The 24,664-nt window shown below is 41.5% G+C and overlaps 1 protein-coding gene across 3 annotated transcripts in view; it reads right to left on the reverse strand.

Annotated features, from left to right (window-relative positions):
* Positions 1-24,664, reverse strand: part of NCAPD3 (non-SMC condensin II complex subunit D3) — a 78,687-nt gene that overhangs the window by 18,612 nt on the left and 35,411 nt on the right. For all 3 annotated transcript variants that reach the window (XM_063671635.1, XM_054441438.2, XM_063671634.1), the window contains 11 exons: positions 24,280-24,353; positions 23,633-23,767; positions 22,298-22,518; positions 14,664-14,855; positions 14,232-14,329; positions 13,986-14,101; positions 10,425-10,532; positions 8,173-8,287; positions 7,985-8,092; positions 6,566-6,804; positions 5,656-5,735 (listed from right to left, as the gene is read on the reverse strand). In XM_063671635.1, coding sequence (XP_063527705.1) covers positions 5,656-5,735; positions 6,566-6,804; positions 7,985-8,092; positions 8,173-8,287; positions 10,425-10,532; positions 13,986-14,101; positions 14,232-14,329; positions 14,664-14,855; positions 22,298-22,518; positions 23,633-23,767; positions 24,280-24,353 — 1,486 coding nt within the window. The remainder of the gene's footprint in view (positions 1-5,655; positions 5,736-6,565; positions 6,805-7,984; positions 8,093-8,172; positions 8,288-10,424; positions 10,533-13,985; positions 14,102-14,231; positions 14,330-14,663; positions 14,856-22,297; positions 22,519-23,632; positions 23,768-24,279; positions 24,354-24,664) is intronic.

Raw genomic sequence — 24,664 nt, forward strand, 5'->3', positions numbered from 1 at the left:
CAAGAATACACATGGGTGGAGGTGACCAACAGGCAAGATACTGTGAAGTTTAAGCCCTAGTGAAAAACTCGCTGAACCATCTATACAAATAAATTCCATAGCAACATAAAACCATGCCAGGATTCACATGCTCAGGGTTGAAAATGTAGTCACAGAGCTTTCTAGCAAGAGAAACTGGAAGCCACAGCCAATGTGTGATATCCACAACTCATCTTGGCTGCTGTATTCCCTGGGACTTTATTAAAAGGGCAAGTTTCAGCCTTGATTAGATTAAGATGCACAGATCCTGCAAGCTTCCTAACTGGAGAAGAGGGACTATTTTGTTTCTTGTTTGTCTGCTGAAAAGTTAGGAGAAATTAACATTCCAAGTAATGCTTCCTAGAACATTCCTTTAGAGTGACAAGAGGCAGTACTCTCTAGGTATGTGGATTAGGAAACCTCCAGGATTCTCAAGAAATCTTAGTAAGCTGGGAGCTCGGTCAGCACCCTCTCCCCAGCCCTCAGGACAACCACTAGGAACACACATACCCACACCACCAACTCAGGGATGCGGTCTACGGATTTCACACAGCACGAGCTGCATGAATTATATGGAACACAAAGGGAAGACCAGCTAAATCTGAGTGATTACCTTATTACAGCCTTGTAAAAAGAAGTTATTACTCTCTTACTAAGAATCGAAATCCAGGATGTTCAAACAGCCCAAAAGGCCACAAGGTAAGAGCCATGTGTCCACTTCTGTTTTCAGCTCTAGTAGGAAACAAAAATCTGACTTCAGATTTCTTCATGAGCTGAATGCCATTCTGAAGCAGGGTGTCTGCTCAATAAAGGCAGACTCATGAGTTCATGCTGAACTCATGTTCCTGACCTGGCCTACAACACGTCTATCTCAGGTTAGGACCGGGGCTCAGACCCATTTATACCAGAATTCTACCTGAGGCTTGAAGCAGTATTTCCTACACCCTAGTTCTCCCTGGCCACCACCCCAAATCCAAGTGCCTGTGATGGTCTGTCTAGACCCTGGTCATCCCTGCATTGCTGCTTCCTTCCTCCATGTACTCTGCTCTCCAGGTTCCACGGTGAATCAGGCCCTACCCTCCACAGCCAACTCTCCCTATGCTTCCTCTTCATAAATGTAGGCCGGCTGTCCTCCAAGCACACCAGTTCTCTCTCAGCCCTCCCAAGGGGAGGCTGCTTCATCCCTCAGTCAGAGGATGAGGAGCACATTTCCTGGACCCCCAGTGCCTTCCTGCCTTCACCCACCAAATGTTCACGGCATGTCTGCTTGGTTTCATGTTCCTTTTCTAGGGATGCGGAATAACAGAACCAAACTCATTCCCCTCAGGAAACCTATACATAGCGTGTGGACCAGATAGTGTGTTGCCAAAAGTGCTCTGACACTGGAAGACAGCTGGAAATGGGTCCAGTGAAGTGCAGAGAGTGTGGGATGGCTGCTGTTAAGACGCCTCCACCTACATCTCCCTGTGGTGCTCCCACCATCTGCCTCTTGCGCTCTCTGCTACCTGGTTCCCAGTTTTGCTCTGCATTCCAAATCCCCACAGGACTCCCCAGGCAGATGAGCTACTGAATGCCCTAACTTTCTGCTTTCCTGACTTCACTGCTTCCAGTGACCATCCCATCTGGACCCAATGTCACCAGTGCAGCCACGCCCTGGACCCCGTTGCCACACTGGAGATCAAGGAGTCCACTGATGACTACCCTGCTGATCCTTCCAGTGGTCCAGCTCCTGACTCCCTCACCCCATTCCGACTGTTCCACGGCTTCACCAAGCCCTCCAGACAGTCCAGTGCTTGCTTTTCTCCCAAACCAGGCCATCCTTGTTGTTGTCCCCTTTTCTGTCTCAATGGTCCGTTATTTGAGGCCCTGTCCTGCCTTGAGCTTCGGGCCCTGCCTCTCTGCACTCCTGTGGCAGTGCCCGCAGTGCCCAGTTAAACTACAATAATCTGCTTATTACTTGGCTGTCACCCTGTGATTACAAGGCCCCCATCTATCGGGCAGACAGGGAAACAGATCATAGAATTTTGTAGCCTTCAAATTTGGGGTTTATACCAGCAATTAAAAATGTCATACAGGCCAGGGGTGGTGGCTCATGCCCAATCCCAGCACTTTGGGAGGCTGAGGTGAGATTGCTTGAGCTCAGGAGCAACATAGTGAGAACCTAACTCTACAAAAAATAAAAAATTAGCTAACTATTGGGAGGATGAGGTGGGAGGGTCACGTGAACTTGGGAGATTGAGGCTGCAGTGAGCCCTGATTGCTCCATTGCACTCCAGCCTGGGCAACAGAGCGAGACCCTGTCTCAAAAAAAAAAAAAAAGTCACACAGAGCGGGCAGGCAGTGCAACGACCTACAGGGGAAGGCAGAGCCTCATTCTACAGAATGTGGGCGATGGGGAGGTAGGGCTGCAGGAATGAGCGGGGTCCAGCTCTAGCCCCCGTGACCAGCCTCAGAAGTGACCATCGTCCAGATGTAGCCTGTGGCCGACCAGCTCTCTGTGGAGGAGCTGTGACTACTGAGGCCCCCAGCCTCATAGCTGTTCAGTAGGGGGCTGCTGAGGAGGTGCTCACAGCCCCAGATCCCAGGGAGGCGGGGGATGGTGGGGCCAGCACAGGTGTGGTCCAGGATGTCCTCTTTGAGATACCGCAGATGGATGAAGGCTCGCAGAGCATATGCTGCTGAGCGGGGCTGATGGGGAGCAGACCTGGTTCCATGTGCAAGAGGTAGAAAGCCTTCCCCCAGGGCTGTCCGAGCTACCTGCCCCTGGCCCACCCAGACAGAAACTCCTCATCATCCGCAGCACCCCAGCTACTGAGCTGCTGGAGGACAGCAGCACTGGGGCGGCCCCACCATGCTGCAGCCCTGGCGGCCCCACCATGCTGCAGCCCTGGCTCCCTGCCACCTGGCCTGGCCTCTGCCTGCACAGGGCTCTTCACTCAACCTGGATGGAGGGCAGACCCCGACACAGGGGCTGCCCTCCATTCAGATTGTCCAGACTCTATCTGCAGTCCAGCTGGTGCACACATCTTGAAGAGAGCCACTGGTACCTTTTCCCACCCCACACACAGACCCCAACTCACTGTCTGCTTTGTGTGGGCTAGGGTGGAGGGGGACTACAGGCTGGGCTCACTAATAAAGACCCAGAACCTCAAATTAGCCAGGTGTAATGGCGCATGCCTGTAGTCCCAGCTACTCGGGAGGCTGAGGCAGGAGAATCACTTGAATCAGGGAGACAGAGGTTGCAGTGAGCCGAGATCATGCCATTGCACTCCAGCCTGGGTGACAGAACAAGACTCCATCTCAAAAAAAAGAAAAACAAACAAACAAACAAAAAGAACCTCAAAGAAAAAAAAAGTCATAAAAAATTCAATAGGCTCTGTCACCATAGTCTCTTCCTAAGATCTGCATTAGCATAAACACACGAAAAAACGTATTGCCTGGTGTGGTAACTCAAGCCTGTAATTCCCACACTTTGGAAGGCCGAGGTGGGTAGATTGCTTGAGCCCAGGAGTTTGAGATCAGCCTGGCAAAAACCTGTCTCTACAAAAAAATACAAAAACTAGCCAAGTATGGTGGCATGCACCTGTAGTCCGAGTTATCTGGGAGGCCGAGGTGGGAGGATCACTTGAGCCCAGGAGGTCGAGGCTGCAGGGAGCCATGACTGTACCATTGTACTTCAGCCTGAGCAACAGAATGAGACCCTGTCTCAAAACAACAACAACAACAACAACAAGCAATCAAAAAAAAACAGTATTTAACATAGCAGATAGGCATAGCCTTTGGCCTAAAAATCAAAAGTCAGGCACAGAAAGATATATATATATATATATACACATATATATATATACACCACACATTCTCACTCATTATGTAAGAGTTAAAAAAAGGTAGGGTCATAGAAGCACAGAGAAGAATTGTGGTTATTAGAGGCTGGGAAGGGTAAAGAAAGGCTGGTTAACAAATATAAAATTACAGGAGGAGTATATTAAAATGCTCAACAGCACTGTAGGGTGAATATAGTAACAATAATTTACTGTCTGTTTTCAAAAAGCTAGGGAGAGGATTTTGAAAGTTCCCAACACAAAGAAATGATAAATGTTTGAGGTGATGGTTATGCTAATTATCCCGATTTGATCATTACGTGTTCTATACATGTATCAAAATATCACTATCCCATAAATATGTATAATTATTACACGTCAAATAAAAATAAAAGGAAAATTTTCAGAGAACAGACTAATTTAAATTACTGTTAGCAAATGTAGTCATCAGCTTTTCAAAGCTGAAAATCATGGTCTGCATTTGAACCATGGTTTCAACAAACCCAGGATGCAGACACAGAAGGGAAAGATTAAGGGGGAAGTATTAAAATGCTAGAAGAGGCCCTGGTAATCTTACTACACGGTAAAGTATCTCTATGCTCTTCATTTGATTGATGATCTGAACACCCATATGTACAAATCCCACATACAGTTTACTCATTGATCATTGCTCTTTTTCACATACACGTACAGGAGCTAACAACAGCGGGGAAAAATGAGGAAATGCAGGTTAAGTAACTGATTTTACCTCCCAGGTGCCTCATCTGAAAGCATTCCCAGCCTGTCTGATTACACCTTCTCCTGGGCCACGCACTGCGTAGAAAGCCCTGAGAGTCAGTACAGTGGACACGTTGTAAAGGTAAGAGGGTGTGTGAAGCTATCTAAAAAAAGGTGACAGCCTTAGCTTTTTGCCTCTGGCTCTAGACAGCAGTAAGTAGAATGTTAGTTTTACTGGTTTGTTATGTGAAATGTTCCCCCTCCTTAGAAAATTACACCTACAGAAAACTGAGCAGAAACTTCCACAGAACTCAGAGTAAATTATTGGTGGCTATATTTAGATCCAGAGGGACCCACTGTTACCAGCCATTTATAGTTAATGAGCTCTATAAAGACCTCTTCCCCGCTGTGGGGCTTTTGCCATGGCATTCAACATCCTACTTTCCAATTGCAGACTTGCTTTAAAAAGTATTACTGTTACAACAAACTCTAGGGTAGCAAATTCTATCAGACCATTTCTCAACCCCTTGAAAAAAATCTTTAAAAAAAAGATGCAAGGATAGAAATTAATAATTGCCAAAGTCACTCCCCCACGCCATACCAGTCTGAAGAAATGCCCATTTCCAAGGAGTCTTGTCATCTGTACGCTTGATTCCACATTGTGCAATTTCATCTTAATTCCTAGTTTCTTCCCTAAAATTTCTGCACTTAAAAGTCTCAGCTCTTTATCAAAATTAACTTTTTTTTTTTTTTTTTGCCTAGAAATTAACAGTTTCTAGTGGCTGCTCCTCTATACAGTGTAATACAGCAAGCATATAATGTTCTTCAAGCTCCTTCAGGAACAGCAAACACTGTCAGCAAGTGCAGTCAATGCTGAGATTATTCAATGATGAATCTAACCATTTTCTTTTAAACTTGTGTGCAAAACAAAGGTTGGTTATATTGCTTAGCATCTTAAAAATCTGCTAATTTTCCTGGCACCTACCGAAAGCTCACTAAATCCTACTTAACTCTAAACCAATCTGAAAAAAAAAGAAATCCAGCATACATCAGAAATGAGGTAAACTGTTGAGTCGTCTGACGTGAGGAAAAGATTTACCTGGCAATGTCTGGGTGTGAATCGATCAGAGTGCTGACAAATCGGAAGAACAGGGAGCCCTTCCATTTCACAAATTCCTCCTGTGCAGAGAGAAGCCGGCATGTTTCACAGTGCGTAATCATGGGCAAGCCTCACTGTTCCCAGCCACGCTCCACCCACCACGCGGTCTGTCCCCGGCAGACTGGCTCAGCGCACAGGCACACGCTTCCAAACAGTCGGAATGTAGTGCAGAGAAGTGTATGTGCAGAACAACATCACCGTTCTACCACAGGAGAAAAATGACTCAAAGCACATGGCATTAGAGGGATGGTGCCACCCTCTATTTATAATACAGTTTGTAATACATGAAAAGATGAGCATACAGAACATACCAGGACAGACATACAACCTAAGTGAAAGGTGCTCTCCCCATTATAGGCCAAACACGGGCTCTCAATGTGTATAAAAATATCTAACGCTCTGTAGAGCTCTATAGTTCATTACGTTCTTCTGCACAAGGAAACATCCCACTAGACTCGCAGAGCCCAGCACAAACACCATGATCCCCATTTTACGAAGGGAGAAGTTAGCTCTCAGAAATGTGGACTTGTCCAAGTTAAAAAAGAATAACAGAATTCAAACTAGAACTACTTGTCTACTGAATGTGCTTTTCTCTACATGGTACTTATTTTCAAAATGAAACTTCTCACTGCTTGACAGGATGTCTGAACAAAGTCCCAAAATGAACATTCATAAGTAACACTGTTTAGAAGGTTGTGCTGAACATCAGAAGAGTAATACTCCAGACCAGAGATGAGACAACTATTTTTGGATTCTATTACAAAGCAAGCACATTTCCTATGCTACTCAAATATTCCCTTAAACCAGAAGCAATGGTGAAGGGAAGGACAGGTTGAACCCTCCTACGCACCTGCAAGAGACTGGTAAGCAAGATGAGTGTCTGCTTCCGGATGAATGGGTCGGAATCCTTCAGACACATGGAGATGTTGGGAATATACTTGTCCACCATGATGGTGTAGCGAATGCAAAGATCGCACATCACAATGATGACGTTGTTGCGGACAGCCACGTCCTCACACACCTCGAGTTCTCGCACCAGGGCTGGGATGCTCTTCTTTGCCAGATCCTCGTGCTGTAAGCACAGCTTACCTGGCACAGAAGACAGGAAGAGGTCTCAACTGTATTCTAAATCCTAATTCCATTCCTAAATTTTCTCCAGATACATCTTGCTAATGGCTTCTATTTCATCAAAGTTAAAACATCATGGCCACAATCACAAACGACAAAAAACTAAAGGCAGACAGACCCATCTTGAATATTCGAATAAAAATACCTAAGGAGAAATAAACTCCCCAGGAGTTATATACTATGGGGTGTTCCTTTATACTAATAAAATCATCTTCCTTTTAAAGTCAACATTTGAATTTCGCAGTTATCCACTTACCTGGAAAATGATCAGCAAAGCCTGAGAGATGAAACATTTTACTCCTGAGTATACATATCCTCTACAGACGCTAAATACCCATGCTGAATTTGAAATCTGAGCTAGGTAAATAGGAAAGAATGCATGTCCCCTTTCTTTCTTTCTTACTTGTTCATAGTTGAAAAGGCTGCTGAGTTTTGTTTGTATGTTTCTTTTGTGCCTGGGAAATGTTTTGCAATTCTTAGGTATTTGAAAAATAACTAATATTACAAAAAAATTAATAACTTAGGTAGCATGAAATATACACTCACAGTAAAGGAAAAAAACAAACAAACAAACAAAAAATACAATTTCCAGCACAGAGGTCAGTGTTTTCAAGATTAAAAATAGTTTGAGTTCATGGAGAAATATGTAAATAGTCATCTAGCCAGTTCTGGAAAGTATTAAATAAACCATTTCCTTTTATGGAAAATTTATTTCTTCATTTCCAGAACTCAGTGCAGTGCCCGGCACAGTTCTTGATGAATAGACTTTGTGGTGCTGCATTATGAATATAAAAAAATTACAGGAATATTAAAGTCAAGTGAAGGTATTGAAAAAAAATTACAGAAACAGGTATAATTGTAATAAATTAACATAACCCTACTAAAAAACAAAAGCTCCCTCTAGACCCTCTAGAGAGTACCTGAGTCTTGGGGAGTTATCAGTCTGAGGGCTCTCATGACCAGCACGTGGTTTATGCAGAGCTCAGCACTCAGATCAGAGCCACCTCTAGGAACCACATGGCCGAGAGCAGACACAGACAGGCTCCGCAGCCCCTGACACGGTCCCATGGCTGGGCTTACTTAAGACAACAGCTACACACAGAACTTGATGTCAAGCCCCATTCTCCCACGTTTTTCTTACCTAAGGTAATGATGGCATGTGCTCTAATCATAGAGGGCATGACAGAACCTCTGACCTGGGAGGGTGGCTGAGATGCTGGGGCATCACTGCTGCCTTGAGATGATGGTACTGCAAGGAAGGGAGAGAAAGTTACTGACAGAACCTTGAAACGGCATGCATGGTACAGAGTATGATTTCAAATGCCTTACAATGGTCAGCATCAGCAGATGAAGCCAGGACGGACTGAATCAGAAGGAAGATGCGCTTCTCCACCCTGGCTGGACACAGCTGGGCTACATCCCCTAAGGTAAAAATGTACTTCACCTACAAAGATAATTGTTTTTACAGTAAAAATAAGGCAAAAGAAAAGCGAACTCTAGCTAGATTAAGGACATGTCAATGGAGTATTTCCTTTATCCCCCAAATTTAAAACAATGTTACTACTTTTCGTTTCATAAAAATACATGGCTATTGTAAAAACTTAGTCACTATGTAATGAAACTCATCCAAAATTAGGGCAAGCATATAATTTTATCACCTAAATCTAGACACATCTGCAAGTAAAAGGGGGTGCTATTAATAATTATGTTGTGAAAATAGGTGTACGCCAGGGTTATCTTGGGTAAACTGGGATACATCTACCTATAACCCTACCACCCAGAGACATCATTATTGTTTTTGTGTATAACTTTTTCGAAGTATTTCTATAGTCACATGGCTTTATGTTTACTTTTCTTATACACTTCACCAAGTATAGTATTTTGAAGTCTGCAATGATTACTTTGAATATTAGGCATCGTTTCATGTCAATATATATGACACATATGTTTAATGACTACATAAGTAAGCCATTTTAAAACTAGGACTGTCATCATAACTTACTGCACTATTCCAGTATTAATGAACACTGATGCTGTTTCGCTTTGCTAATGTTTCGATTAGCTCTGGTGAACATCTGTGTATCCTTAGATACTGCTGTCTTTCCTCAGAAGTAAAATCCAAGGTAAAGAGTATATAAAGCTATTTTACATTTTGAAACATATTTTCAAGTTGCCCTCCAGATTATTTTTCTATGAAGACCCCATCCAAAACCTACTCACAGCTGCCACACTGTGTTTATTCATAACATTCAGTTTAACAACTAAGTAATATTGTTCTTTTTTTATTTACACCCCAAATGGAGGGATGATGCTGAATAGTAAAATGTCAAATAAAAGCTTATTCTAGGGTAAGAAAGCCAATAACAAAGTATATGAGTTTAAAAGAATCTTGAAATACTGTATCTCTTCATTAAAAAAATATTTAAGCTCTATTTAAAGAAGCAAGAATGAAACTATGTATATAGGGCAAAACCTCTCCATATATATTTTGACTGAAGAGTAGATTTTGATGACACGGTTAACAGTTGAAAAAAACCTGGGGGAGGAGGGGTGGGGACAAGACTCACTGACCATAGTAAGCATCTTTCTTAATGTGGGCAGAAATGAGAAGAGCAAGACCCTCTAGAAACCCTGGGCCAAGCCTGTGCTACACTCGCTGATGCTCTTACCTAAAGCATCCACACTCCCATAGTGAGGCTTTGTATTACTCATCACGTGCACAGTAGTGCCTCGGGCGCAATGGTCTTCTCTTTTAACAAATCTAACCTTGGTCTGTGATCACTGGGAGTTAGGAGAGCCAGGCCAACAAGCAGAAACTGAACACAGAAAAGATGTGCTCTACTAATTTAAATATATGAGAAAAATGGCCCGTTTTGGTTAAATGATGACCTGTACTGAATGGCATCAAAAAGCAGCTCATTATTTCCTTTACTGGACAAGTCAGATGTTGGAACCAGAATTACTGCCATACATCTTGTCCCCAGTCAGCCACTGAAATCAGTCAACTGTCCCGTCCTGGCTCACGGGAATCTCTTGCACTGTTTACAGTTTCTAAAGCAGGGGTGCCATGGAAAACAATCTTGGGGCTCCAAGGTCATCTGTGTTTTGAATTGTCAAATCTCTCATTTTATTTCAGTCATTGCTTTGCAATTGCTCAGCACTATTCCCCAGTTCTACTGTCTGATGTTCAAACAGCTCAGAAGACATGTTAAATTTCTAAAAAAGCAAACACACAAACCAAACACAGTATACTCACATTATTATTTCTTACCTTATATTTCTAAGCTTCACTATACCAACCTTACAACACATACTGTGTCTTCCCTACTGAAATCAGGCTTCTCATAAGACTGAACTAGATGAAGCGTATACCATTGAGTTTCCCCCCGATAACAAGTATATAAGAAAAAAATGAATAGGTTATCAATTTAAAAATATCTTCTAAAAAGAGAGAGTAAGCTCTAGGCTAAGACAGCCCTTTTGTTAAAAGCATTTAAAGTGTACATTACAAAGTCATCTTTAATAAAACCTCACTGATAAAATGGAAGCGAAAAGAATGGTTACGAAAAGCAGTCGCTTACCAACAGATCTTCATCCATATTCCCTGTTCCATTCTCCTTGAGAACGATGTTGGAGAGGTGGTGCTCGCAGGTGGAGAGTACATCCCCACACACCTGCTTCAGCAATTCCTATGGCAAGTCAAAAGTCATCTCTGAAGGGCCCCGCACATCTCCCAGACTACCCATGAAACACCATGTTCTCAGAAGAAACTATGATCTTCAAATGGATAGGCTGTAGGGGTGCTTTCTAGCTTTCCTCTTTCCCACAATTTGTCCAAAACCAGAATGACATGCATTTAGCAATCTAGCCATGAGTACTGGCTAAGTGGAATTTATAAAGAACGATGTATATATCATCTTTCTTTTTACATTTGCCCTATAAGAGCAAAAGGCCAAATATTTACAACGACCCCATGTAGTAATTTGTAAGAGATCTATAATAGTAGTGCTCCTCCAAAAATACAGAAATAAGCTGTAGTTTTGCTGCCATATACAGATGATGAATTAACTACCGTGATCAACATTTTTTAAAGACATAAAAGAGAGTTGCTATTCTTCTGAAATTTATTCATTAGGGACAAGTGTTCCGTGTCTCTTACTGATTACAATAACTTCAAGGGGTCACTTCTAGTGCACACTGGACTGTTCCTCTATGCCAAGGAAGAGAGAGAGCTCCCAACCACGTTCTAGAATTCTTGGACCTCATTTTCTGTAGGAAACCATTCCAAAACACCTAGGTTGAGCTAAGTGCCTCCACCTCCTTGCTTCCATGTTACCCGATGCCGACTTTTATTTTAGGAATGATTACATTATGTTGAAATTATCTGCTGATGTGCATGCACCTCCCCTACTCCTCTGTAGTGCCTTAGGAAGGGACCTGTGTTAACCATCATCCAGTGCCTGGCAAGCCACCACTATGAGCAGTGTTTCTAGTCTGACTTGCCCTAATGTATCTTGAAACTATTGCCTTTATTACTTTTAAAAGAACTATTGCATTTAAAATTTTAATAGATTGCACAACCTGGACCACAACATTGACCCAAAGAGTTTCTGCAATTCTTATGCTTGATCCTGATGAGGCCAGAACCCGGGTACTATGACTAGTAAGTTTCGGTATTACAGAATCTGGGAAAGCCGACAAGGCCACCCAATCCTGGCACTCTCTCCACATGGCAGCCTGTTCCAAGTTCTTGTCCAGCTTCTCCTGGATACCTCCAATAACAAGGGACATGCTCTGGGGCAAGCCCTCCATTTTGGGCAGACCTCAGTAAGTTTTCTCTGCAGTTCACCAAAATTTATAATTTCCATTCATCAGTCCAGACAGGTTGTCTGGGAATACCAAATAAATCCAATTCTTTTATTTGAAAGTCCTTCATAAATTTGAGTTTAGCTAGGCAGCCTACCATCCCCAACCCTTCCCTTCGCCATGCTAAAGACTCCAGGCCCCTCTGCAGTTCCTTACATAACTTGCTTTGTGATGCCCTTATTTAACTGCTCTCCTCTAGTTATATTCAATTTCATCAACACTTCTCTATAAATTTGTCACTGATACTGAATTATCAGCCAGGACACAGGACCACTGCTCCTCTTGTTCTAGACACTATTTCTACTGATACAAGATCTCATCAATTTTTTAATGACAGTCACAAAACAGACAACAAAAATGCCCAAAGACCACAGTCCTTTCATATATACTGCTGCTGAGCTATATCTTTGGATAATCTGTTGCTCTCAGTAAAATAAATGATATTCACTTACAGAGAAAAGAAAAGGAGCAGTGTGTTTAGGGGAAACAAGCGGGTCACATGGATTGAAAATATCCTAACATTCCAGAAAATCTCAGGGCCTTGCTCCTCTGTCAACCACCAAGTGAGGTTGTGTCGGCAGATTAAAACCGTGGCGGTCTTTGCTAATGCAGTAGTGGGCCCCACCCGTTTCCAGCTCTCAGTGTCTAACCTGAAGACAGTTCTTGCCTTCCTCATAGGCTCTCATGACAATGTAACCACCGTCCTAATGGCCCTGGGCCGGCAGCAAGCGGCAGATGACTTCCTAGGCCCTGACTGCGCGCTGTACACATGATTCTTTTTCCAACCAGTGCTGGTGAAAAGAAAATTAGGAAAAAGTCAGAGGCCTTAGTTCTAGTCCCAGCTCTGCTGGTAGTAAGTTGTGTACCACTGAGCCTGGAAGACTTGCGGTTTCATAGTCTGTTACGTAAATTCCTCCCTGATCACTCTTTCCTCAGTCTTACCACGCCTGTAATCCCAGCACTTTGGGAGACTGAAGCAGGTGATCACGTGAGATCAGGAGTTTGAGACCAGCCTGGCCAACATGGTGAAACCCTGTCTCTACTAAAAATACAAAAATTAGCTGGGCCTGATAGCGTGTGCCTGTAATCCCAGCTACTCGGGCGGCTGAGGCACGAGAATTGCTTGAACCCGGAGGCGAAGGTTACAGTGAGCTGAGATTGCGCCACTGTACTCCAGCCTGGGTGACAGAGTGAAACTCCATCTCAAAAATAAAAATAAAAGTTTTTCATATAATTTCTTGGGTCTTGAGATAAAGGGTTAGAAAAATCAAATAATGCAAGTATCCCTTTCATCAATAAAAGAGCTTAAAGATAGATACCAGAAAAACACCAGACACCATTTCATAAGAAACAGGTCAACAGTCTTAAGTCCCAAGAAAAAAGTTACAATCATTGTTTTAACTGATCTGTTAGAAGTAGAAAATGTAACATCTTAAGGAAGGGCTTTCTCTAATGAACTTGGTCAAGAAAAGGAAACATAGGAAGGTACTTGGGGAGATCAGCTGAAGCCATCATTTTCTTTTATTCTGGAAAACTTAAATATATCCCAGCAATTATTTAATTTTTGTTTTCTATAGCCATTATTAATAACCCCAGCTCTAAATTTTTTCATTATGATTGGTACTAAGAGTGTATCTCATGATAAAAACAGAATAAACACATAGTAATAAAATGATTACTTCAGTTACTGGTATGCATACCTTTTGAGGAGTCAAAGTACCTCTCTGCCTCCCATAAATCACTGATGTGGATTTCTGTTTATGCATATATAAAAACATTAGCTGTGGGCTATAGGCAACTTTGGGGACATGACACCAACAAGAGATATTTGAGTAGTGTAACCCCATAGTAACAGGACAGGCATGTCCAAGATCATGACTTATCAAAAGGTCAGAAAACTGTTCTGGAGGGAACTTCCTGCTTAAGTGGAAAATTGCCTATAAATGTTCTTGGAATGAGAGTGGAAGTCAAGGAGAAAGATAACCTTGCAGAATTCTCACCAGGAAATGACAGACAATCAACAGGAATGCCTACCTAAAGACACTCCTGCGATCGAGGTGGTGACCATCTAAGGGAGCCATGTCTCTTCGGCAGCTAAATCTTCTTGGGGAATAATTGCTAGTTATGTAAACCTTGCCTTGTTGCGGCAATAGCTGCTGGGGACGTCCTTACACGTCCTCTTATTTACAGAGAATGCTCCTCAAACTTCAAAACACATACAGTAACATCCTAAGCTCAAATAAGTCAGAAACATATCAGGGAAAGTCTGGCCATACCTGCTCCTCTGCTGGTGTCTCTGCAGATGCTCTACAAAGCCTCTGCAAGGCGTCAACAGCTGAACTGATCACTTCTAGAGACCACTGAAATCCATTCAGCTTACACTTGACAGCATCTATGAAGGAAGTCAAAACCCCTGAAGTTCAACTGCTTAAATATATTCAGGTATATATATATACACACATACACATACCTGAAATGAACAGCAATGCATTTTCACGTAAGATTCTCCAGCAGACACTCACCAGTCACTTTGTCCCGGGTGCTCTTAGGAAGATGCTTTGCAATATGCCCAATCACACACAGAATATGTCCTAAGGTGTCTGAATTGGGATTCTGCTGACTAGAGAAAGGGCAGGAGAAATACGAAGGGAGAAGCAAGTTAAACACTGCTGCCAACAAAGGCCTTTCTTCTGGATTATTAACACTGGAGGAAGCAGGGTAGGTAGCATGGCTTAGGAGTCAAGCTGTGGGAACATCAAGGCACTTAATGTACTTGGACAAAGGAGAAATGGGTTAAACATGATTCTTATTTTTTTCACGCTTGTTTTTATACCAGGTTTTAAACAGAAGGTCTCTGTATATGAATAGCTATGAAAAAGCCCACTTCCTTAAGCCTTGGGCTTTGTTTCTAAGACTCTTCAGTGTCATTACTGGCTAAATTAGAAGATACAAACCTGCTGATTTTCTCCCAGGATTGTATTATTCTGCTGTAGTCCAGCCTGGGTGAGGAGCCAGCAATCTTGGAGAGCAGCATCCAGGCAGGTGCCGAATGTTCCGTGCCAGTGTGAGATATTATATTGTTTATAAAAGTGGGTGAGAATTTTTCTTTCTTGGACCAGATATGAAAAGCCTTATTTAAATATCGGCTGGAAAAAAAAAGATAGCAAAGCAGAATTGCAACTGTAAATACACAAAATGACTCAGATCAGCACCTCACTGAAAGGGTATCAACTTCTGCTGCTCCAGGACTCATGTGGCGCGTGAAAGTTTTATGCAGACGTTCCTGATTAGTGGCGTGTCTGATACCAAACTAGGTATCTTTTAAATTTTTATTATTCTACAATCAGTTATATTCATTTTTCCCCATAAAATATTTCTTAAAGTAAAGAGTAAAATTTCACAATTCATTTGAGACTCTTCTTATCCTCCCCCCCTCCAAAATTTCTACATAACTGCATGGGGTCAGTTACAGATACATCCAGAGCTTACACAGTTATAGTGACAAAAATTAGTAACATTGTCCTTTTTTCTTTTTTTTTTCTTGAGACGGAGTCTCGCTTTGTCGCCCAGGCTGGAGTGCAGTGGCGCGATCTCGGCTCACTGCAAGCTCCACCTCCCGGGTTCACACCATTCTCCAGCCTCAGCCTCACGAGTAGCTGGGACTAAATGGCAGGATTGCAAATGACAACCTAACAATTAAATATCATGACATTAAATGAACTAAAATATGCAATAACTTAATACCACTCAGAAATAGATATTTCAAACCTTTTCAAAATAAAAAACAATGCTTCTGATGTACTAAAGTATTTGTGTTATATTACTAGTTTTTGAGACAGGGTCTCACTCTGTCACCCAGGCTGGATCACAGTAGTACGATGACAGCTCTCTGTGTAGCCTCCACCTCCTGGGTTCAATCAATCCTCTTCCCTCAGCCTCCAGAGTAGCTGAGACTACAGGCATGGTCACCATACCTGGCTAATTTCTCTCTCTCTCTCTCTGTCTGTCTTTCTTGAGACAGGGTCTCACTATGTTGTCTAGACTGGTCTTGAACTTCTGGGCTCAAGCCATCCTCCTGTCTTGGCCTTCCAAAGTACTGAGATTATAGTTGTGAGCCACTGTGCCTGGCCGTCACTGTTGTTTTAGAACTATCTCTTACTTTACTTCTTCCCAAGTCACTGAGTGGGATCATATGACTCATAAGACAATGCCATATTATATATTTAAATGAAGAGAAAAATACACTTCTTCCCTTGATTAATTTTTCTTAGACTTCTGGGAAAACACATACACATACATACACACACGTGAACATCAGGAATTCCTCATTAAATTGTTTTTAAAAGGGAAATTCTCAAAGCTTACAGAACAAAGTAACTGTAACAAAATAAACACATCTATATACCATAATAAGCATATGCATATAAAATGAAGTTTTGTTAATATATCAGTTATTGATTAAAAATCCATCCACAGATGTCAAGTCTTACTACAGTCAGTTTACAACATGATTTATGTCTGATTTATGTCCAAATACCACAAGACATAAGCAATGAACAAGTATTTTTAAATTTATTTAAAAATAATTATATAAAATATTAAGTAATGTTTATTATATGTAGCCAACAGAATGGGGAAAAAATCCTCTGAACTTGCAGAAATCTCAAACTTGGCTCCTCTTTGACAACTCCCAGCCCTCCACTCCCAGCCAGCCTCCCAGCCCAGCTAAGGGCCACAGCCATTCCCCACCTGGGCAGACTGTGACCCAACACACTAACTTCTGTCTTAGTACCAAAACCAATGGCCATGCTTCAGGCCCATCTCCATGGCCTCCACCAGAGGTTACTGACTACTTTTGCACTGAGACTCTGGTCCACCAGTTGGATCTCTTTTCGTCTCCTTTAACTAATTCCTGCCTCCTAATAACTAATCGCTGATTTGAAAAGCTCTATTCTTAGTCCTCTTATCTCCAACCTAACTCTGGATGACCTCATGCATTACCAAGAGCTCCCAACTGAGATGTGATAAAGCACTCAAGTTGAAGCTGGGCTTCCATCTCCAGCAGTCCCTCCGTCGTCGACCTGCCCGACCTCTGCTCTCCACACCTCAGTCAACGGCAATTGATTTAGGCATTTTCCTGAGATTCTGTAGAGCCTTCTGGCCTCTAAGCTTTTGCATGACTGTTTCCTTCCTGGTAACCCTTACTATTCTGGCTGCTTAATTCCTACACATCCCCAAATATTCTGCCCCTGCCACTACTTCGGGGAGCCATCCTAAGCTAAAAGGAGAGAGGAGGAGGACAGGAAGAGGAAAAAGAGGAAGAAATAATCACCAAAATGCCATATGCCCTTCCTCTGTTCTCCCGTAGCTCCCTTTCCACTAAAATTGTGACTTGCTTTTGTCTATTTCACTAGACCAAGAGCAACTGGAGTAGAGGAAGTGCACTGAACTATTCTGTGAATCTCCAGCACTTGTAACCAGTCCTGGAAAATGAAGTCCTCAAAATATGTTTGTTCAGTTGAATAAAATATTTCCTCTTCCAATTCCTCCAAACCTCAGGCTCAGCTTTCATTACCTCTACCATTCCCTCCTATAGAGCCTTTACAGAGGTGATGAAGTTAAAACGTGGCTGTTAGGGTGGGCCCTAACCCAAGCTCAAGGTGAGAGGTGAAGCCAGTTGGACTTCCTGGGTCGAGTGGGTACTTGGAGAACTTTTCTGTCTAGCTAGAAGATTGTAAGCACACCAATCAGCACTCTGTGTCTAGCTAAAGGATTGTAAATGCACCAATCAGCACTCTGTAAAAACGCACCAATCAGTGCTCTGTGTCTAGCTAAAGGATTATAAATGCACCAATCAGCACTCTGTAAAAACACACCAATCAGAACTCTGTGTCTAGCTAAAGGATTGTAAATGTACCAATCAGCACTCTGTAAAAACGTACCAATCAGCATGCTGTGTCTAGCTAAAGGATTGTAAATGCACCAATCACCACTCTGTAAAATGGACCAATCAGCAGGACATGAGCAGGGCCATATAAGGGAATAAAAGCTGGCCACCCGAGTCAGCATCAGCAACCCGCTCAGGTCCCCTTGCACGCTGTGGAAGCTTTGTTCTTTCGCTCTTCACAATAAATCTTGCTGCTGCTCACTCGTTGGGTCCGCACTGCCTTTATGAGCTGTAACACTCACCACAAGGGTCTGCGGCTTCATTCCTGAAGTCAGTGAGATCACAAACCCACCAGGAGGAACAAACAACTCCGGACGTGCCACCTTTCAGAGCTGTAACACTCACTACGAAGGTCTGCGGCCTCACTCCTGAAGTCAGCGAGACCACGAACCCACTGGAAGGAAGAAACTCCAGGCACATCTGAACATCTGAAGGAACAAACTCTGGACACACCATCTTTAAGAGCTGCAACACTCATTGCAAAGGTCCGTGGCTTTATTCTTGAAGTCAGTGAGACCAAGAACCCACCAGAAGGAATAAATTCCGGACACAAAGGGTATCCTTATAAAAAGAAATGCGGACACAGAATGAGACACCAGGGATGTGCGTGAGGTCACAGCCAAAGAGAGAGGCCTCAGGAGAAACCCACTCTCCTGGCACCATGATCTCAAATTTCTACCCCTAGAACTGTGAGAAAATAAATTTCTGTTGTTCAAGCCACTTACTCTGTGCTGTTTTGTTATGGTGGCCCTAGCAAATTAATACAAAGAGCTGTATCAATTAAAACTTTAGACTAAAAAATGCCTATATAGAACTGTGCCCTTTAAAAAATACTAATACATTCTGAATACTCTGTTTTTGAATGTATACTGACCAAGACATTTGTAGTTGTATCACCCATTTCATCATTAATATTATTTATTTGTACCTTTTTTCTTGTCATATTTCAGCAGAAGTTTATCTTTTCCATTAGGCATTTTGAAGACTGTTTTTCTTTCCCAGTTTTTAAATTTCTAAATTTTAGCATTTCTTTTCCTCATTTATTCAATGACTTTTTGTAACTTCTTTAATTGAACCTTTAGCTCATCAGTTTTCAGTCCTTTTCCTTTTCTAATACACATTTAACATTACACATTTCCTTCTAAGTACTCCATTAAATGCATTCTACAAGTTTTGGCACGTATTCAGTTCCAAAAATCTTCCAATTCACTGGTCTTTGACCTTCGAGTTATTTAGAAGTATCTGTTTTAATTCTTCAAATGCTTTTTTGAGGTTTTCCTCTACTACTTATTGTATAATGCTCAGAGAACATTATCCTATTAATACAGAACTGTTGATATTTAAGACTGACTCTATGAAGTTGTACATAATCAATTTTTATAAATGGTTCACATAAGCTTAGAAATGTGTGCTTGTTGGGCATGGGGTTTTATACATATCCTTTAGGAACACATACCTCTTCCAGGTATAATTCCTTTATCATTATAAGTAACTTTCTTTACAACTGATGACATTTTCCGTTAAATTCTATTTGACTCTATTTTAAATTCTATTCTATTCTATTTGATACAGCCTTCTTTTTGCATTATTTTTCTAGTAACCTTTTTCTTACTTTCAGCATTTCTGGTAATTTTATTTTAGGTGTGGCTCTTATTAACAGTATGTAGTTGGATTTTGGTTTTTATATCCAAAGATTTTGTCCACTAACTGTTAAATGAAAGTCATTTACATTTATAGAGATTACTGACCTATTGGATTAATTCACCCTTTTATTTTATGATTTCGACATACCATGCTTTTTATTTCCTTCTCATTTTTTAACCTCACTTCTGTTCTGCCTTCTCTTGCACTGAACTTTCTTCAGTGTTACTTCTGTTCTGCTGGCTCAGAAGTTACATACGATTATCCCTGGTTGTCTGCAGTGTTGACTCGAGTTTAATGCTAATCAGCATCTCTAGTCTCCTCCTATCCAATGCTAGAAATGCAAGTAAATGCACCCTCCAGCTCATCCTACATACCTTTTTTATAATTTTGCTTCACCTTGCTTTCAGTCATCCCAGTTAGTCATCCTCATATCATTGTTGTTACTGATTTTTAATGGCTATGCTTAATTTAGATTTATCTATGTGTTTATCGATTTCTTAGCAACCTTTCCTTCTCATTCCTCCCTTCTGAATTCAGTTTCCATCCTTCTGAAGTACATCCTTTTTATTTTTTTGAGATGAGGTCTTGCTCTGTCACCCAGGCTGGAGCGCAGTGGTGCGATTACGGCTCACTGCAGCCTCCACCTCCTGGGCTAACGCGATCATCCCATCACAGCCTCCCAAGTAGCTGGGACTACAAGCGTGCGCCACCACAAATGGCTATTTTTTTTTTGTAGAGACAAGGTCTCACCACATTGCCAGGGATGATCTCAAACTCCTGGTCTTAAGCAGTTCTCCCGCCTCAGCCTCCCAGAGTGCTGGGATTATAGCCTGGCCTGACGTACATCCTTCATAGATGGCCCTTTAGTGGAGGGGTAGTGGCGATAAACACCCTTGGTTTTCTGCTAGTCTCAATATGGCTTTATTTTACCCGGTATGTTGAATAATCTGGTTGATGTGAATTATGTGAACAAGTTTTGTTTGAAATGTTTTTGAGACATTTAGAATTGTCGACTACTTGTTTCGCTTGAAATCCTCACTCCCTGTTTCCATTTGAATAATTTTCTCCTAGTTGTTCCTCTACCTCTTCATACTTCTGAATTCTTTTTGACATGGCTATCTTCCTTTGCTGAAGCCTTCAATGCACATCTTCTGCAAGGTTCCTCTTCTAAACTTGCATTTTTTCTTACTCATTTTATAATCTCCTTAAGCAGTTTCATCCACAACCTGATTCCAGGTTTCAAAATGAGCCCATGTTTCTTTGTTTTAATGTCTCCTTAAAGACCTCTGAAATAAACGAATACCAAAAATAAGACAAAATTTTAAGCAACACTGGAAAATAAGAAGAGTTGCCATGAAATCAGAAGTCAAGAGTAATTTCAAAAAATGTGCAGCACATGAGTTCTGGGCCACTTTTTTTCAAGTATTAGCCAACTTGGGCACAGGTGGCTATCACCTACGATGATAAACAGAGATTGCATGGTGGTTACACACAGGTATACTTTCTTTGTGATATTTACTGACTTTATGGTTTGTATACTTTTCCAGACATGCTACACTTCAATACAAAAGTTTTTATAAAGAAAAATAAATTTTAAAACCTCCCAACAGCTTCTCAGGAGCTGTAGAAGGCCTGTCCTGCTTTTTTGCAAAGAATGACTACTACCTTTCATTACATTAACATGAATTAATACACTGAGCGTGCATAAGGAGGTATCTCTAAGAAAAGTAAAAAAGCAGTAGACTCTATTATTGGCTAAATCTCTCCCTTCTAGAAATCTCAGGAAAGCACAGGGTGGGTACAGGCTGAGTATCACTTATCTGAAATGCTTGGGACCAGAAGTGTTTTGGATTTTGGAATATTTGCATATACTTAACAAGATATCCCGGGGATGGGACCAAAGTCTCATATACACCTTTTATGCACAGCCTGAAGGTGATTTTATTTTTCGCTTGGGGATGCTGAACAGGCTGTATGTTTGAGCCTGCACTCTGACTGTGACCCATCTCATGAGGTCAGGTGTGAGATTTTCCACTTGTGGCATCATGCTGACATTCAAAAAGTTTCAGCTTCCAGAGCATGTTTGGATTTTAGATTTTTGGATTACAGATGCTCAACCTGTACTGAGAAAACCTTTACTGAATGAACACATTTTTTCAGGCATAAAGCTGTAATACCTAAAGAGACATGAAGAGATCCTAGAGTACAATGGCTGCTCTTACAAATCAGGAAACTAAGGCTCAGAGAAAAGTGATTTTTGCCAAGGCTGGAGAATGGCATTTTTTGATACTAAATCTATTTTCTTTCTACCGCATGATGATTCCTCCATCACAGGTCCTAACTCCTAAATACAATATTCACTGTACAGTGTATGTTCAGTAAATGTTATCAAAGGGGAAAAAGCCTGCAGCATTAGTTAAGTCAATTAATCCAATAAGGTGTTAAAAACAGTTTAACTTGCAGGAGCTAGGAAGTCATCCTTCATGATAACCAGTATTGGGGAAAGGGGATATTAATATGTATTTCCATCAGTGATGTCTATTACATATTAAGACACCAATCCGAAACTGGAAAGCGTCAGACAGATGCAAAGGAAGTGACCAAAAAGGTGTAACAAACATACAGTCGATAAAAATATCTAAGAGATTTGAAGTAAGTCAAGGAAACAGAGACCAATACTGAATCTTCACATATACTAAGTAATCTGGAAAGCTGATTTTTCAAGGACCAGCAGCAGAAATTTATTAACACAAAGTCCTACGGCCTTCTTCTACAGGGAACACAGGCCACACAGTTAACCTACCTCAGTTCCTGGCTTTCGGTGGTGAGGAGAGTAAAAAGCGCCCAGGCGAGGATCTGGCTGTCGTCCCCAGAGTGCACAGGCCACACAGTTAACCTACCTCAGCTCCTGGCTTTCGGTGGTGAGGAGAGTAAGAAGCGCCCAGGCGAGGACCTGGCTGTCGTCCCCAGAGTCCACAGGTCACACAGTTAACCTACCTCAGCTCCTGGCTTTCGGTGGTGAGGAGAGTAAGAAGTGCCCAGGCGAGGACCTGGCTGTCGTCCCCAGAGTGAAAATGACTGTGATGCCGGATGTTCTGCAGCAGAAGCTGGTCCAGGAACTCCAGGGCCTTCTCCTGCACGGTGCTCTCGCAGTCCATCGCCACCGGGACCACCCCCCGCAACCAGGCTTTCTGGATCTGCACGCATCTAGGCTGAGCCTTAGGAGTGAAAGATTATGACATGAGAAGGTCTAAATACAAGTCAGGGAAGTTGTGATCAACATTTTGAGATGTTAAAAATAATCACACATTCAACTGCAAATAGACCATAGAGTGAAAAAAGAAAAAAATTCAAAAAATATACAAAAGCAAAGCCAGCTTAATGTAAATCAGTGCAAACCAAAATTTTAAACTCATACATTAAAGTCACTATTTTACTAGTAGCTACTAGTAAATCAGTACTTTTTTGGTCATTAAAAATCAAGAGCAAATAATAAATATCCCAAAGAGCAATTAGAACAGATGCTGACAGAAAAAGTCAAAATATGCATTGCTTAATGCCTTCTATCATGAAATAAAGAAATAACATGCTTTTAAAATTCTTTGACTAAAATGCTAACTAGTAAACAAAAGTAAATTAAATATAGTACTTGTGAGTCTGCTTTTTTGGCAATATCACCTCTCTATGCCCTAATTGACTAAATTTAATCTAGGCCTCTAGCTTAACCAAATCAATTTTAAATTTTATTTTTCTGTGTGAGATTTAAAGTGAAGAAAAGGGCCGGGTGCAGTCACTCATGCCTGTAATCCCAGCACTTTGGGAGGCCAAGGCAGGCGGGTCACCTGAAGTCAGGAGTTCGAGACCAGCCTGGCCAACATAGTGAAACCCTGTCTCTACTAAAAATACAAAAATTAGCCAGGCGTGGCAGCACCTGCCTGTAGTCCCAGCTACTCAGGAGGCTGAGGCAGGAGAGTTGCTTGAACCTGAGAGGCAGAGGTTGCAGTGAGCTGAGATTGTGCCACTGCACTCCAAGCCTGAGAAACAGAGCAGGACTCTGTCTCAAAAAAAAAAAAAATCATCATCATCATCATAAAGTGAACAAAGGGCTAACAACTGGCATTCCCTAGCATTAGTTCCTAATTATGTTTAATAGGAAGCACAGTCTATCATACATAATTAAAAAATACCTCCTCCCTTATGTTGTACAGTTCTACAGTGGACTTAGTAGAGTTTTTAAAGGTCAACTTAACATTTAGCAGCAGGTAATTACTGTGTGGAATTACTTTTAATATAAAATACCATGCATTACATATATAATGTCCTGCCTCTCACCATAAGGAGTTCAGTAAGAGACTGGAGGGCCTGCTTCCGGACAGACACTGCAGGGTCCCGACACTGGTCCTGCAGAATCCACAGGTCTTCCTTCATGCCCGAGACATCACAGTGTTTCAAAATACTCACTAATACCTAGAAGGCATATACGCAACATGAAGTGATAACTGCATAGCATCAACTGACAAAGATAAACTGTTAACAAAAGAACACTTCCTTTAAGTTTGTGGTTCTTAACATTTTGGGGTCATGGATCCAACCTTCCTCCTCACAACATCCCATTTTTCAGAATCCAATTTGCTAAGGCCTCTCTCAGAGAAAAACAAATTTTATATAAACAAATATTTACAAACAATTTTATGAACCTATTAAAATCCACCCATGGTCCCTAGGTCAAGAATCCCTATTCTAAACAAATTAAGGATATAAATTTGTGGTTCTTAAAAAAATCAGAAACCCTATAGGAAAGCTTAAAAATAAAATATCTTCCAGTTCATCTATGACTCATATATAACAGGATCAGGGTCAACTAACAGTTCAGCGAAAAGCAAATTAAGTAATGAATATGGCCTAAGAGTTTAAAAAATATTCCTTTGCATTTCCAAGTTTTTAGTGCTTAAAAAAAAATGTGCAGAGAAAACTCGCACCTGCAGTGCAGACTTCCTAACGTTGGTCTTCTCATCCCTGATCCTCTTTCTCAGCATTGCCATGACACATCTTTCTGTAGAGGGAATACCAAAGGGTCACCACAGCCAGAGAAAAGTCACACAGCAGCTAACATTTCACCACACAATACCCAGAAAATACACTCGTCTTAAAGACTCACTAGCTTGTTTTAAATCCTAGGAAATTACAGTGTGGAAAAAGAAGAAAATGTGAATAATTAGGTATTCACTGTAATGCATATAAACTTTGGAATATTAAAAATTTGGTTTTAAATCTCGGCCCCTACCTCTAAAATTGTGAATGAATTATTTATCTCTTCCATTTTGTTTAGCTACAAATAGGAGTATCTAACCCATATGATTATTT

Source organism: Pongo pygmaeus, chromosome 9, assembly GCF_028885625.2.
Source record: "Pongo pygmaeus isolate AG05252 chromosome 9, NHGRI_mPonPyg2-v2.0_pri, whole genome shotgun sequence".
Classification (NCBI taxonomy): Eukaryota; Metazoa; Chordata; class Mammalia; order Primates; family Hominidae; genus Pongo; species Pongo pygmaeus.